Source organism: Triturus cristatus, chromosome 2_1 (genome assembly GCF_964204655.1).
Source record: "Triturus cristatus chromosome 2_1, aTriCri1.1, whole genome shotgun sequence".
NCBI lineage: Eukaryota > Metazoa > Chordata > Amphibia > Caudata > Salamandridae > Triturus > Triturus cristatus.
This window is the reverse complement of record NC_140581.1, coordinates 1,123,042,264-1,123,058,053: the sequence shown is the minus strand read 5'-3', so window position 1 is coordinate 1,123,058,053 and position 15,790 is coordinate 1,123,042,264. Positions and strand designations below refer to the sequence as shown.

The 15,790-nt window shown below is 44.4% G+C and overlaps 1 protein-coding gene across 1 annotated transcript; it reads right to left on the bottom strand.

Moving 5' to 3' along the window:
* Positions 1-482: 482 nt before the first annotated feature.
* Positions 483-15,561, bottom strand: LOC146866454 (zinc finger protein 862-like). Its single transcript, XM_085640652.1, has 4 exons — positions 15,502-15,561; positions 13,975-15,254; positions 1,099-1,182; positions 483-573 (listed from the first exon to the last, which is right to left on the bottom strand). The coding sequence occupies exons 2-4, from the start codon at positions 15,213-15,215 to the stop codon at positions 483-485; spliced, it is 1,416 nt and encodes a 471-aa protein (XP_085496778.1). The 5' UTR covers positions 15,216-15,254; positions 15,502-15,561.
* Positions 15,562-15,790: the final 229 nt, after the last annotated feature.

Here is a 15,790-nt window from a genome sequence, read left to right as displayed (position 1 = left end):
TTTACGTAAGTTATTGAAAAAGAACAATGAGTTCTTATGGAGGGTAGAACAAGATCAGGCTTTTGTGGATCTCAAGAAAGAACTGGTCAATGCTCCTTTTCTAAAATAATTTGATGTTGGAAGGGGGTGCATTGTTGCAAGTGCTCATGTACACCACAAGTCTGCACCTTAATTACCTACAGTGAGAGCACTAAATAAAAATAGCAGACACTCAGTATCTTTTAGGAAATGAAAAATATAAATGTAAGAAAAGCCATTTGTTATACAGAGTTTAACTGTTTGGGAACTAAGTCATGTAAAATGTGCTGTTTAGTTCCAAGTAAAAAGAAGACAAATGTAAAGCCATTTTTATTATTATTATTATCACTTTCAACAAAGTGCCTTTTTGTCTCAACAATGAAGGTCTTATGTCAACACTCTTTGTGTCTGTGTCGACTCTCTTTGGAATATTATGGTGCCTGTTCCTGATGAACTCCTGTCTTCTACTTGTCTTTGTTGTTGGATCGAACAGTGGCATCAAATTTGATATCATGAAGGTTGTTCAGAGCTACTTCAGCCCGCTCAGGAATGAAACTGTGGAGAAATAATACATATTAGATTAAAGACTAAACCTTAGCACTGGTATGATGATAAACGTCCAATGTTTATTCTTTTTCTGCTTGACCTCAGCTCTGCTTTTGACACAGTTGATCATTTTATAGATAAGCATGCTGGTTCCTCACTAAATCATCTGGGAACTGCTCACAGGAGGCTATCCTCCTACCTGTCCAACTGCTCTGATTTTGTACATTCTTCTTTTCTTCTGTCCCTCTCTCATCTATATGGGATACCTCAGGATTCGTTTCTAGGACCCCCTCTGCATCCTCTCTTTTCTCCATAATTTCTTCATTAGTCTTTCATATTCATTTTTATTCTGACCATCAAATAAATTCCTCCCTCCTTTTCCCCAAATTCTGTTTATGCAGTCTTTTCATGCCGGTCTTTCTGTTCAAGTTGAGTTTGCAGTTAGCGCTCATACGTTGTCACTTTTTGACAATTTATTGTGTCTAAATAAAACTAAAACTCTTAAGAGGGACTTTTAACTAATTCATTACTTACCATGGGTTGCCTTCACTGTCACTTTTATTCTCTCGCTTTTCGTTATTGCATCCGGGAATCACATCCAGTTTCACTTTTCTTCTCCTTTCAATGGAGCATGGACCAAGTACTGATTCATTTGTTTACAGGTGCCCTTCTGTGCTACACGTCCTTGCTTGCCCTATCCCCCTCCCACCATCCGTGGTCTTGATTACCACACCCTTTCCAGTATTGTTTGTCCATCCCACCCTCCTCCTGCTGTCTGTTCTTTTGCTAACCCCCCAATTCTGCCCACCTCCAACGTTGATTGTTGGGGCCTGTTACAGCGTCGAGGCAATAGGTCTGCAGGGAGAGACCTTGTTTCCAGGGTTCAGATTAGGCCGCATTACAAGCGATCCCAACTGCACATTTCCTACGATTTTGGGACCTATGCTTTGACAGCAGAGTAGCTGTGGAGGGCTGGTCCAACCCGGTGCACTGCCGCTTGCAGCATCTGCTTGACTGCTTGGTGTGCAAGGGTCAAGGACTCAGGCACCTTTCTGCTCCACAACCTCAAATGGCGAGCTCAATCAGCTGCAGCTTACCCTGGATTTAAAATCTGAGCTTCTTGTGCTCTAAGTACAAGATCAGATAATGGGCAAGCCTACTACACTTTGTACACAGATTACCAGCTCTCTGCTTTCAGCTGTGATCTGCCAGAGCATAGGGTACATAAAAATCGGGGGCAGAATCCAGGCACTACTGACACACTTCTTCCAAGCTTCACTTGTTTCAATATGCCCTTTTATAAGTCAGATTTTTCAACCCTTTAGTCATTCCAATTATTTTAATCCATATTCTAGTTGCAGCTGCTTTTAACAAATTACCTGTAATACATGTATAGCTGTTAGAAACCACAGTAGCTGCTAACTGTTACTCTGCGATAATGTCTGCCCTCACTGACCAGAACTTTAACTTCTAATGCTGTGCCCACACCATGCTTGCAGCAGGGACACCCACATGCACTCAGAATCAGGCATCTTAAACCACAGTGACTTGACAGACATTCCTGTTGCCTAATTCCTTTTCATACATATGTTCTTGTTTCATTGTAGAGGTTATCACATTTTAAACAACTAATGTTCAACTCTATTATGCTCCCAGTATGAGGAAGGCCTTGGAAACTCTCAATTGCAGACTGCTTGGTTAATGGTTCTTGATTCAAGTGCTAATCTCACTGAGATCCTTGGCTTTTCTGCGATGCATTCAAGTTTACCAAGGGGTCCTTCTTGCTTAGGTGCCATGCGGCTGTGATCTCAGATTCTGAAGCATTGTTGTTATAAATTAATAATACTAACTTTATCTTCACCTGTCAGCCTCTATGCAAGACGACCTAATAATGTACTTCAACACCATTAAAATGGAATCTAAGACTGTAACTGATCATAGGTTGGCAAAAATGCATCCACTCTTTGTTGCAAGAAATGTAGCAACTTCTCTAATAACTTGAGTCCATATGTATTATTATTAGACATAGCGATTACCTAAATGCGAATCGCAATTAGGTAATCACTGTTTGAATATATGAAACTCCATGGGTTGCAAATTGACCTACCTTATTAATATTCATAAGGTAGGTCGCAATTTGAGACCCATTAGGAAATACTAAAAACACAGGGATGGTGGCCTGCTGAGGTCAGGAAACCACCACGTCTATGATTGCTTTTAAATGAAGCAGTCTTTTTTTTTTTTTAAATTGCATCCCGTTTTCCTTAAAAAAAAAGAAAAATGAATAGTATTATTTCATTTGTTAAGAGTAGGCAGTGGTCTTGCAGTTCAAGAAGCAAAAACATAAAATGGTAACAACTTTCCTTTGCCGGCGGGCGAGGGAGCGGGGCTGCTCTGCTTACGGAGCAGAGCAGGGGAGGAGTGGTTTACCCTCTTCTGAGTGTGCAATGAATGTTTGGGCGGCTATCCCGGACCACTCAACCCAGCCATGCACACTTTCCCCTTCTCCATGCAGGCTGCATTGCAGCCTGCATGGAGAACATGCCCACCTCTCCTGCCCCTGGCTGAGCTCCGTGTCATGGCGCTCAGACCAATCCCAAAGCTGCACTGCAGCGTTGTGATTGACTTAGGGGAGGGAGCCTGGCTGCCTGCTTCCTGTTCCTGTCGAAGGCAGAAGAGCAAGAGAGCATGAGCAAAGAAGACGCGGGACCCGGTCTCGAGGAAAGTTTTAAAATGTTTTTATTATGACCCCCCCACGTGTGACCCCCCGCAAACCAACCCACCCTCCACCCGCGAGCCATGCCGACAGCAACTTTTTTTGTGAGCTGATAATAAAGCCAAAAATCAACTTTCTCAATGAGTTCTGAACTCTTTGCATTCTTTAAAGTTAATATACAGCATGCCCACTACCACTGTTGCCTTGCATAAACCAACAAGTTAACTGAAACATCCACTACCACTTTTAGAATCTACAGGGGATAAACAGCAGACATCTTGATTGACAGCTTCAGTTGAAGAAGTAATCATTTTACAATTTCTCCCCTCTTAAAAGTCCAGACTGAGATAACCATGTCTGATATTTGTTCTTCAATAAAGACGGGGACAGGACTTTAGAAGATCAGTCTTTTCCTGCTTAGTTTAAGATAACTTTGGTGTGTCCCTGCTTCGACTGCCACAATACCCTCTGCATAGTGGACCACTGATTTGATAATTGAGATGCTGGTTAACCTGCCTGACATTGGTGTGACAACAAAAACTTGACTGGTGACTGCTGAGACATTCATCATTGTCCTCAAAGAATGGGAATGGTGATAGGTCAACAATATTTTATTAACAAACAATCTGAATGTTTAGATGTATCTTAGGGAAGTCCTCAACTCAGTCTAAATTGTTGTGGGAAAACATTAGCCTTGGTTGTACAATTTCTTCTGTATTTGATCATATTTATCCTTCAGCGCTCAGAGTAGTTCAACAGCCATTCCTTAACTAGTGTACTTAAACAGTTGATTCATGATTGTTTTATATTTACATTATTGTTTGTACCTAATTTAGGTTTGCTTAAATTAGCTTTACTAGGCCGAACTAGTAAAGAGTAATAGTCCATGACACTTATTTGCAGTAAGTTTGTTTCTGCTGATTAAGGGATGCTCACCTTAACCCTTTCCGTGCTCATGACGGAGCGGTTCCGTCATGAGGCACGGTCGGCGTGTGTTCATGACGGAACCACTCCGTCATGGCACCCACCCATGGGGGAAGCGCTGGCGCTGGGCAGATCGCCTGGGTTTTTTGGCGTTTCTGGCCCCAGGGGGAGGGGGGGGGGGGGGGCAGAAAAGCCCACTAGAGCCAGGGATTTCTTTTTGTAAAAAATGGAAGTGACCTCGTGTATTTGGCCTTTCTGCCAGAATACCCCACTAGACACCAGGGAGTCCTTTAATTATGTAAAGGAAGTGACCCCTTGGGCAAGGGTCGCTTCCTTAGGGGACACATATTTTAAAGACTTTTCTGCCCCCCTGGGGACAGATTGCCTGTGTTTTTGGGGTTTCGGGCCCCAGTGGGGGCAGAAAAGCCCACTAGAGCCAGGGATACTTAAAAAAAACAATCGGAAGTGACCCCTTGGGGAAGGGTCGCTTCCAGGGGTCACATTTTTTTAAAATGTGTATTCTGCCCCCCCTGGGCCCGTGTATTTGGCAATACCTCACTAGACACCAGGGAGCTCTTTAAAATTTAAATGGAAGTGACTCCTTGGGCAAGGGTCGCTTTTGGGGGGGGGGCATTTATTTTTAATGTGTATTCTGCCCCCCTGGGGGCAGATTGGCCCTTGTTTTAGCCTTTCAACCCCGGGGGGGGGGGGGGGGGCAGAAAACCCCACTACACACCGGGGACTTATAATTAAAATGGAAGCGACCCCTTGGGCAAGGTCGCTTCCAGGGGGCAGATTTTTTTAATATGTGTATTCGGCCTGTTATTTTGGCCTTCCTGCCCCCGTGGGGTGGGGGGGGCAGAAAACCCACTAGGCACCAGGGATTTTGTTTTGTGTGTAATGAAAGCGACATGGTTGCTTCCAAGGGGGTAAAATTTGGTTAATGTTTTTTCTGCCCCTCCTGGGGACAGATGTGTCCCTTTTATTGGCCTTTTTGCCCTATGCGGGAGGGGGAGGCAGAAAACCCTACTAGGCACCAGGGATTTATTTCTTTTGCAAGGGGGGAACATTTCTGTCTGCTGTTTCCTGCCTCAACCTCAGACAAGCTCATCCGATCCCCTGGGCAAGTTCACCCCCCATTTTTCACAGCCCTATTTGAAGGCCCATCTGGCAGATTGACCATTTGGGTAGTGACATAGCATGTTATAATGTTAATTGTTTTATTTCTTGTGAATTACACGTTGTAAAGCTTTATTTCTCCCTTTCTGTTCTAGTTGAAAGCTTTTGCTCTTTAAACTGTTCCAGGTTGCAGTTTCGTTACTTTTGGTTCTGCTGTTTGTGCAGTTGCTTGTGTTTGGTAAGAGACTTTTTTTTTGTACAATGTAAATGAGTTTTATTTCTCTGCATGAATGTGTTTTTTGCAAATGGTGTAATAATAGCAGTATGTTTGGCTTCTGTTTTTTGAGTGTGAAAAACTTTTTGCATTTGTGCTCAATGTGTATTGTGATTAATTGGTTTTGTTTTTTTCTTTCTAGTGGGATATCTTTGGTTTTTGCTGTCTCTCTGCAGAGTAGGTGCTGGTGAGTGTAGCTGTCTCTTGCAAGTGAATTGTATAGTTTAAGTATATAGATCTTTGTGATAAAGGCACACATTTTTTTTAACTTACTTATTTTGCACAGTGTTGGTTGTTGTTTGTGCAGTCTCCTTTCTTAGTAAGGATAATGGCTAGCCGCAGGGTTACTGCTCAGCAGCTTGTTGGTATGCTCTTTGAGTCTTCCTCTGACCACAGTTTAGAGACTGACTCTGCATCTGAGGCAGAGGAGGGAGCGGAAGATTCAGGCAGTGAGTTTTCTCTCCACATGGAGTCATCGGATGATGAAGCTACTCTCAGTGTGGATGAAGATACTCTTAGTGCAGATGAAGTGCCTGTTTTAGAGGAGGACATTGATGTGCCGATAGTGCAGCAAGAGGCATCTGGGCTGCAGCCTGGGGCTGCAAGGCTTCCAGTTGGAAGTGATGACCTCTGAGTTGCCCCAAGCATGGCGCAGCTGGCATTGCCAGACTTTACTGGTGTTCCAGGGTGTAGAGTGAATACAGAAATATTTTTGCCGATAAATCTTTTTCAGTTGTTTATGGAAGATGTGTTTTTGGCAGAGATTGTTGAGCAGACTAATTTGTATGCTGAACAGTTTTTGAGGGACAACAGTGCCAGCATTAAGCCCCACTCTAGAGCTACCTGGTGGAATCCCACAAATCTGGAAGAGATGAAGAGGTTCTTGGGTTTAACTTTTTTGATGGGCTTGCTAAGGAAGCCATCAATGTCTGCATATTGGTCTACTAGTCCCTTGATGGCAACGGCTATATTTACGTCAGTCATGAGTCGTGATAGGTAATTGCTTCTGCTTCGGATGCTGCATTTTGTCGATAATGGTTTAGCGTTGCCACGAGATCACCCTGAGTGTGACCGTCTTTTTAAGATTTGGCCTGTCATTGATCACTTTGTTGATTGATTTTCTGAGATCTATGCTCCAGGGAAAGAAATAGCAGTGGATAAGTCTTTGGTCTTGTTCAAGGGCCACTTGGTTTTTAGGCACTACATTCCTAGTAAGAGGGCACGCTATGGAATTAAGCTGTATATGCTGTGTGACAGTAGGACTGGATATGTCTCTAATTTCAGGGTGTACACCGCTAAGGAATCCAGGATTAACCCCCCTGGTTGTCCGTCCACTTTTGGAGTGACTGAGAAAATTGTGTGGGAACTTGGTAGAGGACTTTTTAATAAAGGTCACCATTGATATGTAGATAACTTCTACACTGGTGTGCGGTTGTTCAGGGAATTGGCCAAAGTGGACACTGTGGCACAATCCGCTCTAACCGTAAAGGTTTCCCAAAGGAACTTGTTTGTCAAAAGCTTGTGCGGGGACAGTGCAGTGCGTTGCATTGTGAGGAACTTCTAGCTATGAAGTTTTCTGACAGGAGAAATGTTTACATGCTGACTACCATCCATGATGAAAGCACTTCACCTGTGACTGTTTGGGGTCAGGTTGCTGAAGCGTGCAAACCTGTGTGCATTTTAGACTATAATAGGCACATGGGTGGTGTTGATAGAGTAGATCAGAGGCTGGAACCTTATGCTGCTCTTCGTAAGGCTTACATTTGATATAAGAAGTTGGCCATCCATCTTTTCCACTTGGCAACCTTTAATGCTTTTGTTGTATTCAAGGATTCTTGTCCTGAGTCAAAGCATTTTTTTGCTAAGTTTCAGGAGTCTGTAATAGGCAGCCTTGTTCTAGTGGAACAGGCAAGTGTTCTTAGAGTTGGAGTGGTGGAGGATGTTGCTAGATTGAAAGATCGCCACTTTCCTGATCACATTCCTCCCACACCCTCAAAAGACTTTCCCAGTAGGAGATGTAGTCTGTTGGCGAAGAGGTATGCAGAAGGAGACCCGTATGTACTGCACCGAGTGTCCTTCTAACCCTGGGCTGTGTGTGCCTGCTTGTTTTAGAATGTACCACACGCAAAATAATTTTTGGGAGCATCCATGAGTGGTAAAGTGAACTGCCTAGTCTCTATTGTTTTATGTTTTTTGTTCAGTTTCAAGGTTGGCATTTGTGCAATGTATTTAGTTTCAGATTTTGTGTTAGTAGATTTGTATCTATTTGCAATTTGTTTGTGTTTTCTTTTTTGTATAAAAAAATCCTAAATGTGATGGCGGTGTGTGTAGGCTGGCAGTTGGCTAGTGGTGTGCGTGGACTGGCGCTTGGCTGGCGGTGTGTGTGCTGGTGCTTGGTTTGGCGGTGTGCGTGGACTGGCGCTTGGCTGGTGGTGTGCCTGGATTGGCGCTTGGCTGTCGGTGTGTGTGGGCTGGCACTTGGCTGGTGGTGTGTGGGCTGGCGCTTGGCTGGCGGTGTGCCTGGACTGGCGCTTGGCTGGCGGTGTGCGTGTACTGGCGCTTGGCTGGCTGGGGGAATGCTGGGTGGGAGGGAATGTGTGATTTTTTCAGCAATATTTTAGGTTTGCAGGGGATTCTGGATAGGAGAATGTTGGGGGAACCACACAAGCCATACCTTGCTGGACTCCCCCGGGTGTCTAGTTTCCAGATATGTGTGGGTTTGGTAGGTTTCCCTAGATGGCCGCCGATCCCGGGCCAAAAACTCATGGGATCCCCCTTGCAAAACCAGGTTGGTTTGTGATAAGTAATTTTGATGTCGCCTCAATAGGTTTTGGGCCCTTGCCTGTCGCGGGTCCTTGACCCACCCACGTGAGTGAGGTACGATTTTTATCGGGAGACCTGGGGAACGCTGTGTGGGAGGACATTTGTGGATCCATGCAGATTCTAGACCTTTCCCACACAGAAATTTGAGAAAAAAGTGATTTTTTCAGCGAAATTTGTGGTTTGCAGGGGATTCTGGGTAGGAGAATGTTAGGGGACCCATGCAAGTCATACCTCGCTGGTCTCCCCCGGGTGTCTAGTTTCCTGAAATGTGTGGGTTTGGTAAGATTCCCTAGATGGTCACCGAGCCCCGGGCCAAAAACTCATGGGACCCCCCTTGCAAAACCAGGTTGGTTTGTGATAGGTAATTGTAATGTCGCCTCAATAGGTTTTGGGCCCTTGCCTGTCGCAGGTCCTTGACCCACCCACGCAAGTGAGGTACCATTTTTATCGGGAAACCTGGGGGAAAGCTGGGTGGGAGGTAATTTGTGGATCCACGCAGATTCCAGAACTTTCCCACACAGAAATTTGAGTAAAAAGTGATTTTTTCAGCGTAATTTGCGGTTTGCGGGGGATTCTGGATAACAGAACCTGGTGAGAGCCAGACAAGTCACCCCATCCTGGATTCCACTGGGTGCCTAGTTTTCAAAAAGTTATAGGTTTGCTAGGTTTCCCTAGGTGCCAGACCATGCATGATTGGGAAGATGTGAGAATGCCATTAGATAATTCAACGGCCCTTCAACAGTTCTACTATTATAGGGCCCGGCATGCACTCCGCAGCTTGCTTGGGGAGGAAATTCTAGAGCCCTCGAAAATGCAGGCGCATACGTCTCATCCACATGTCTACTCCCAATCACTTAATGGCTAGACTATATGCATAAGCGCAAGAAGCCTGTCAACATGAAGTGTCCAAGGCCAGAAGTGTGCAGCAAAGTAACCTAGGAAAATCTATAAGTGATAAGCAATGGCAAAACAGTTGTTCTGTGATAAAACGGTTTCTTTAAATAGAAGGCATAGATTGATACACTTTAAATACATTAACAAGGTATACTACACACCAGTCCGATTACACAGCAATGGGCTGCAGGATACTCCTAACTGTCAACGTTAGAATTGACCCCGCTTGGGGCATTGTTTGGGTACAAGGGGATACAGGAAAATGTCAGGCGCCTAGTGGCCATGGGTTTGTTATTAGCGAGCCTAAGAATCGCAATGCTCTGGGCCCGAGGATTACTACCAGCACTTAAGGAATGGCATGCTGATATGGCTTACTGCAATACACAATCAGACACCTATCAAGAGCTACTCCCACCACAGAGTCGCCCTAAGCAAATATGGGGCCCTTACCAAACATTCCTTGCAGGACCGGGTGACAACGTAACAATGAGAGATACTGCCACAGAAATGGCAGGTGTAGTCAGTTGAACATGCATACGTAACACTCCCCTGGGAAATGTGGTACAGAGCTATGTTACTTTTGGAAATGACTGCGCGAGATGCTATGCTGACCTTGTAAATGTAGATGCGCTATACAAGAACAATAAATTAGAAGTTTACTAATGAAATGCTTGTTTAACCCTGTTTTTTTTTCTGTACATGTATTCTATATTTTTGCGTCTGATGAACCTGACTGTAAATTGTACTATTGCAGAATCACAACCTAGTGCTACTCAACCACGAACTCAGCTGTAATTGTATTCATTATCATGATGTATCATGTGCTTGAAATACCATAAATAAAGGGGGAAAAGTCTGGTATCCATGGACAGCCATCTCAGGTACAAGAGCTACTGCCTCCCGCCATCATAGTCGAACATGTGAATGAGTGTTTGGAGGATCCCCTGCAGAGACAAAGTATAGGCACTCTGTTTTGCATAAGTGCTGCAGGGCCTCCTGCAGTTCCAACAACATGGACAAAGCTAAAAACATTGTCTTTTAATGCCAAAAAATGTCATCTAATTGAGACTTTTTTTTGACCCGCATGAATAAAATGTAATTCATAGTGTTATCCTGACCGAAGCTATTCGGAGGGTAAGTAGTTCCGGATCATATAAGGTACCATAGTATGCAGTTTAGCTGCCTTTCCAAGTTCCATGGGTCTCAAGCACCAGCTGTAGCCTTTTGCTTCCTTTACAAGGATATTCATCGCCCTATCTCTGATGGCTGGCTGATGAGATGTTCCTGCGCTAGCTTTGAGTTGTGGCTGAGAATGGCCGCATCTTCTACAGTAAGGAAACCCATTTGTCCTCAATGTATAAAAAGAACACTTCCACCCAGCAAAATTCTAAAAGAATGCTGGGTGTTGTATTTTTATAACATCAAAAAGGCAGGGTAGAAATCATGGGAGCACTCCCTATGTCGGGCCGAGTGCCTGAAAATGATCACCCTTCTCTATATACAGGATTGTGATTTAAGGAAAAGCTTTTTTAGAACTTTGTAGATCTATTGCAACAAAACCTGGTAGCATTATAGTTGAGGATAACACGATGCAAAGAGCTCTACAGTGTTACCCACTGTCGTTTAATGACATTACACCTTAGCAGCAGAAAGAAAAATATGTTCTCAACCTGAGATAAAACTTCAGGTTAATTCGCCTTGACACGTTCAGCACCATATAGTGTTGAAACCTATGTTTTTTACTAGCTCATCTAAATCATATATTCTTGCATTAGAGAAAATGGCTTTGAGACCCAACGGCTCCCCAGGACATTTTGAACACTTGTGTTAAATAAAACACCTATTTGCTCATTGGTGAATGGCTAGCTTGCTCTCAGGGTGACATTAGAGGGGAGAGACCCCTAGTGTTCCCCTCTAGCCTGGGAAACATAGCATTTTCTCATCCAGCCACCAGGTAACCCAGGGCAAAATTATAACTATTTGCCTGGGCTGTGCTGTCCCCTCAACTTGACGTTGCTTCATCGGTGTGGTTGGCAGACATCTGCCTCAGTAGCTTTCCTTTCCCCTGGTTCATGTGGTGGGACTGGAGGAGGTTAGTGCCTTATCTGCAATCTATGCTCAGCGCAAGATGGGTATTTTCCTCTCTCCTGTGTTTATTTTAGCACCTTAGAGGGGTGGGGAGCAGGTTAATCCCTCTTCCCTGCACTTTGACAATTTGAGCCCCACAAAGCTTAGATTGAAAATGATCCACATACCTTGGGATGCTCTCATCCTGATACAATATTATGTGGGAGCAAATGTACTTTCAGGAATGGGAGAGGGAATACCATGCAAAGCTGGTGAACACCTACACCTTTGTGAGTATTCATAAACACGATTGGGTAAGAGGTTTCTCCACATGGAAACATTTTCCGTTGGTAAAAGAGAATGTATGTCTTAAAGTTTATGGGTGCTGGGTTAATCTATTATGGGATTCGGGCCAGTATATAAAGTTAGCATAGCGTATCTTGGGTTGTATCTCTTTTACTACGTACATCTTGATTTGCTTTATAAGATGGCCCATTCCTTTCTGTGTCTTGTTTGATAGAAAGCACCGGGAAGCCACACTACGGCCATCTTGGATTATGACTAGGGGTGCCCAGATCACGTGGTTCTCTTAGAACACCATCTGTATAATTTAGCTCGTACCAGCCTAAAGACAGGGTGAATTGTATTTACGACTGAGGGCCAAGGTCACATCTGCAGTAGGGAGTATCAAGACACATTCCTCTGAGCCCGAGACGAAAGGGAGTCACCCCGCCGACCTTCTCCGAAGAGATAGTAACCTTATGTGTGCAGACGGTATGAGCTCATCCAGGAGCTCTAGGGCTAACTGGTACTTTTCCACTTGCAATGCTTTGTATGCTGAATCTGTAATGTATATAAGTGTGGTTCTGTGAATGAGCCAGCAGTCTTCCTCGGTGCACCTGATGGGTGAGGTTCGATGAGGCTCCTCTATGTAGAGTTCTGTTGTGGCCAATAAACGCTTGAACCTTCTACGTTGCCAACTGCTTATTATTGACTTGATATTGCGGGCCACTGGTAAGTGTGGCACTTGGGATTACTATTAGATTACTTCAGTTGGCGACCACAAAGGGACCCCGTGATAGGGTCTTTCCCTCCCCGTAAACGGGTGAGAGGATCGAGGGTGTTTTGGCCGGGTGGGCGGAGGGGAGTCTACGTCTGCTCCGCGCTCCCGATCGGGATACCCTCTGCTGCTAGTGACCCTTTACCAGGGTCCTACGGGCTTGACCCAGGAGCTGACCGTATTGGTGGTGAGAGGTTGGCAGCGGAGAACGAACATCCGTACCTGGGTGCACCCGGTGAGTAACTTGTTTGTTTGAAGTACGCACTGTTGAACGGCGCATTTGTTTGAAGCACGCGCTGTAGGCAGTGCATTTGGAACGGTTAACTGTACTTGATTTGAGGGGTCGTGAGCAATGTTCCCTCTAATTTCTTTGCTCTGTGTGCGGCAGTGGAGGGTCTCTGTGCGTTGCAACCATGGCTATGTGCGCCAGGAACCAGACCACGCGTGTGCGCGGCGCCAAATGTCACTCAGAACGTTTAAAGATGGTGCATTTTCACACATACAGTGCCACAATAAGTGTCTTAAGGGCAGTTTCCAAATTGGATAAACACGCCATGACATGAATTGGTTACACAGGCAAGTACACTTCAAGTTTAGAAAAGCACAAGACTTAAACGGTGGTACCATCATAAGATTTTAATAAATATTCTTAACTTGAGCACTGTTAATTGTCAATATCACATATAAACAATAAGGGAGACATGTCAAGTGGCATCACTAGAGGGGTGACAGGGTTGCTTCTCACGGCGATCTTTGGCATTTTTCCAGTGGTGATAAACTCGATCTAGGTCAACTTGCCCGTTCAGGAGGTAGGCCTTTGTCCTCATCAGCATATCCAAATGCTTCTGCTCTAGTCTATTCCTCAATTTACTCTTTATAGTATTCATGAGGCTGAATCCTCGTTCACAATCTGCACTAGATGCTTGAAACGTTGCGCAGACATCTACAAGCTGAGAGACCACACTATACTGAGCAGCATTGCGTACAGTGAAATTCACCATGTCTTGAAAGGTGGTAAATAACCCACCCTTTACATGTTCTGCCACCACATATTTATAGTCTCTGTACTGTCGAACAACATCTTCTGGTGTTTCGCAATCACCCAGGACCAAGACATTTTTATACTTTTCTACAAGTCTTTGTATATTCTCAGGCCCAAAATCAAAATGTGATTGTGCGGCCATAGCCTGGATTTCAAAACTTGCCCATTCTTTTAGCTCATCTTCAGGGAACCTTTTTTGCATGTGCTCACAAAGGAGGGAAACAAAAGACAAAATAGGCCCACTGTCAAACTCTTGCCTTTCCTTGTACAACACCATCAGATCTCTTACATTACTGCTCCAAAAGACAGTGTCCCCCAAATACTGTTGCTTAACTTGGCCAATCTTTGCTCTTGCATACTGTACAGCTTCAACAGTAGTCAGAGAACTTTTTTGGAACAGTTTGCACAAAGATGCAAATTCACCCAGAACGTCATTAAGTACTGCAAGTGAAATATGGTAGTTGGAGTTTGATAGCTTTTTATAACAATACTTAGCAACTGGATCATTCTCCTCAACTTTCTCATGCTCAAAGTACTTAAGAACAGCCTCGTAATTACAAATTAGTGCCCCAACAGCAAAATGCCTTGAAAGCCACCGGACTTCATTCAGTGGTCGAAAAGAGACCACTTCACATTCAGTGACCGATGCAATTTCATCCAGCTTGGACTTCCTTGCTGGAGATCTGGAGAACACAGTGTAGACAGTCCTCAATAATGTCTCCATCTCTTTAACCATTGGAACCCTTTTCCAGGCATCATCAACTCCCAAATCTTCTCGATGGGCGACACAATGCTGCTCAACTAGATGAGGTATGGATTGTTTAAGGCGAGTAGCAAAACCATTATTCTTACCCAACATCACGGACGCACCATCAGATGTGAACATGACCATTTTCATAAGGTCCAGTTCATTGGCAGTGTAGAAATCTTTCACAGCACTAGTGATAGCCTCAGCATTGCAACTAGTCAGCTTCACTATGCCCCCAAACTGTGTTTTGTGATCTGTTGATGTTACTGGTCGGAACTTGAAGTACAGGATGAGCATTTTTGAAACAGAAATATCAGTGCTCTCATCAATTATCAATGTGTGATACAAAGCGTTACGAAGTTCTGCCATAGCTTCACAGTGTATCACGCTATTGATGGCCTCAAGGAACTCAAAGGCATAGTTCTTGCTCCTCCAGCTGTCTGGTATCTTGACATACAAAGCTAGGTGGTCATGGATGTCTTGTACAGATAACATTGAAGTATTCATTTTGACTGCCAGCAGCACGTTGTTGATGAGAATCTTTATCTCTTCAGGCACAGATCTTTGGCGTTCACCTACTTCCATTCTATTTGCTTTGTCAGTGGCAGTTTCTGTCAGCATAGCCCGCACTCCAAAACCAAACCTGGCAGCAGCACTTCTGTTTCTCAAGATCACCATGGCAGACTCGTGTACTTTGCTAAGTAGATGGCGTTTCATGTAATCCAGTTTCCAGCCATCACTCCATTTCTTCCCTGTGGAAAAGTCCCCAACAATCTTGGCTTCGGCACATGCTTTGCAAATCAAGCCCACGTCTGGACTGTATTGGAAAAGTTCCCCGAGTTGCACGCGGACCTTGCTTCGCGATTTCTGCGTCTCAGCCTCCACAATTTCCTTCATCCACTCTTCCTTGAATACAAGGCAACATTTCTTCCTTTGTGGTGACGCACTGCACTCTCCCATAGTGACAGCTTTGCGCTTGAACATTTCCGTGCCAGCCGGTTTTAACCTGCTGTGCCACAAAGCCTGCAAGATAAGGGAACATGGCTTACGTTGACGCCTAGCTCATGCATGCAATCCTTTATACTACAATAATCAAGATGCACCACAGTTTAACTCTACCAAACAATTACCTCTCCTGCTTGAACTTACGTATGCCTGTGTCAAAGTATGGGGGTCTGCCTGCGAAGCCTGCAACAGAAGAAAACATGGGTAAGTATATTATACTACAATGATCAAGATGCACCACAGTTTAACTCTACCAAACAATTACCTCTCCTGCTTGAACTCACGTATGCCTGTGTCAAAGTATGGGGGTCTGCCTGCGAAGCCTGCAACAGAAGAAAACATAGGTAAGTGGAAATATGGATTTTTCTGGTCAGTTATGTCCCCTATCTTGGACCCCAACGGTTCTATGTACATGTTACAAGTACATGTATGTTCCCTCCAGTTCCAGCTATGAAGACGCAAATACATGTGCGTCCACCGTTAACATGTCCTCTTTAAGATCCGCCATGAATGGGCTGGATATTCCACTCCTAAGTACGAAAGGCCACCGCCTT

Bases quoted from the DNA above. Each gene is read 5' to 3' on its own strand.
- LOC146866454 (XM_085640652.1), bottom strand. From the start codon at position 15,215: ATGTTCAAGCGCAAAGCTGTCACTATGGGAGAGTGCAGTGCGTCACCA. The intron at 1,183-13,974 runs GTATTGTTATAA...CTCCATTGAAAG, and splicing joins GAGAATGATCCAGTTGCTAA to GAGAAGAAAAGTGAAACTGG. The intron at 574-1,098 runs GTAAGTAATGAA...ATTTCTCCACAG, and splicing joins GACAGTGAAGGCAACCCATG to TTTCATTCCTGAGCGGGCTG.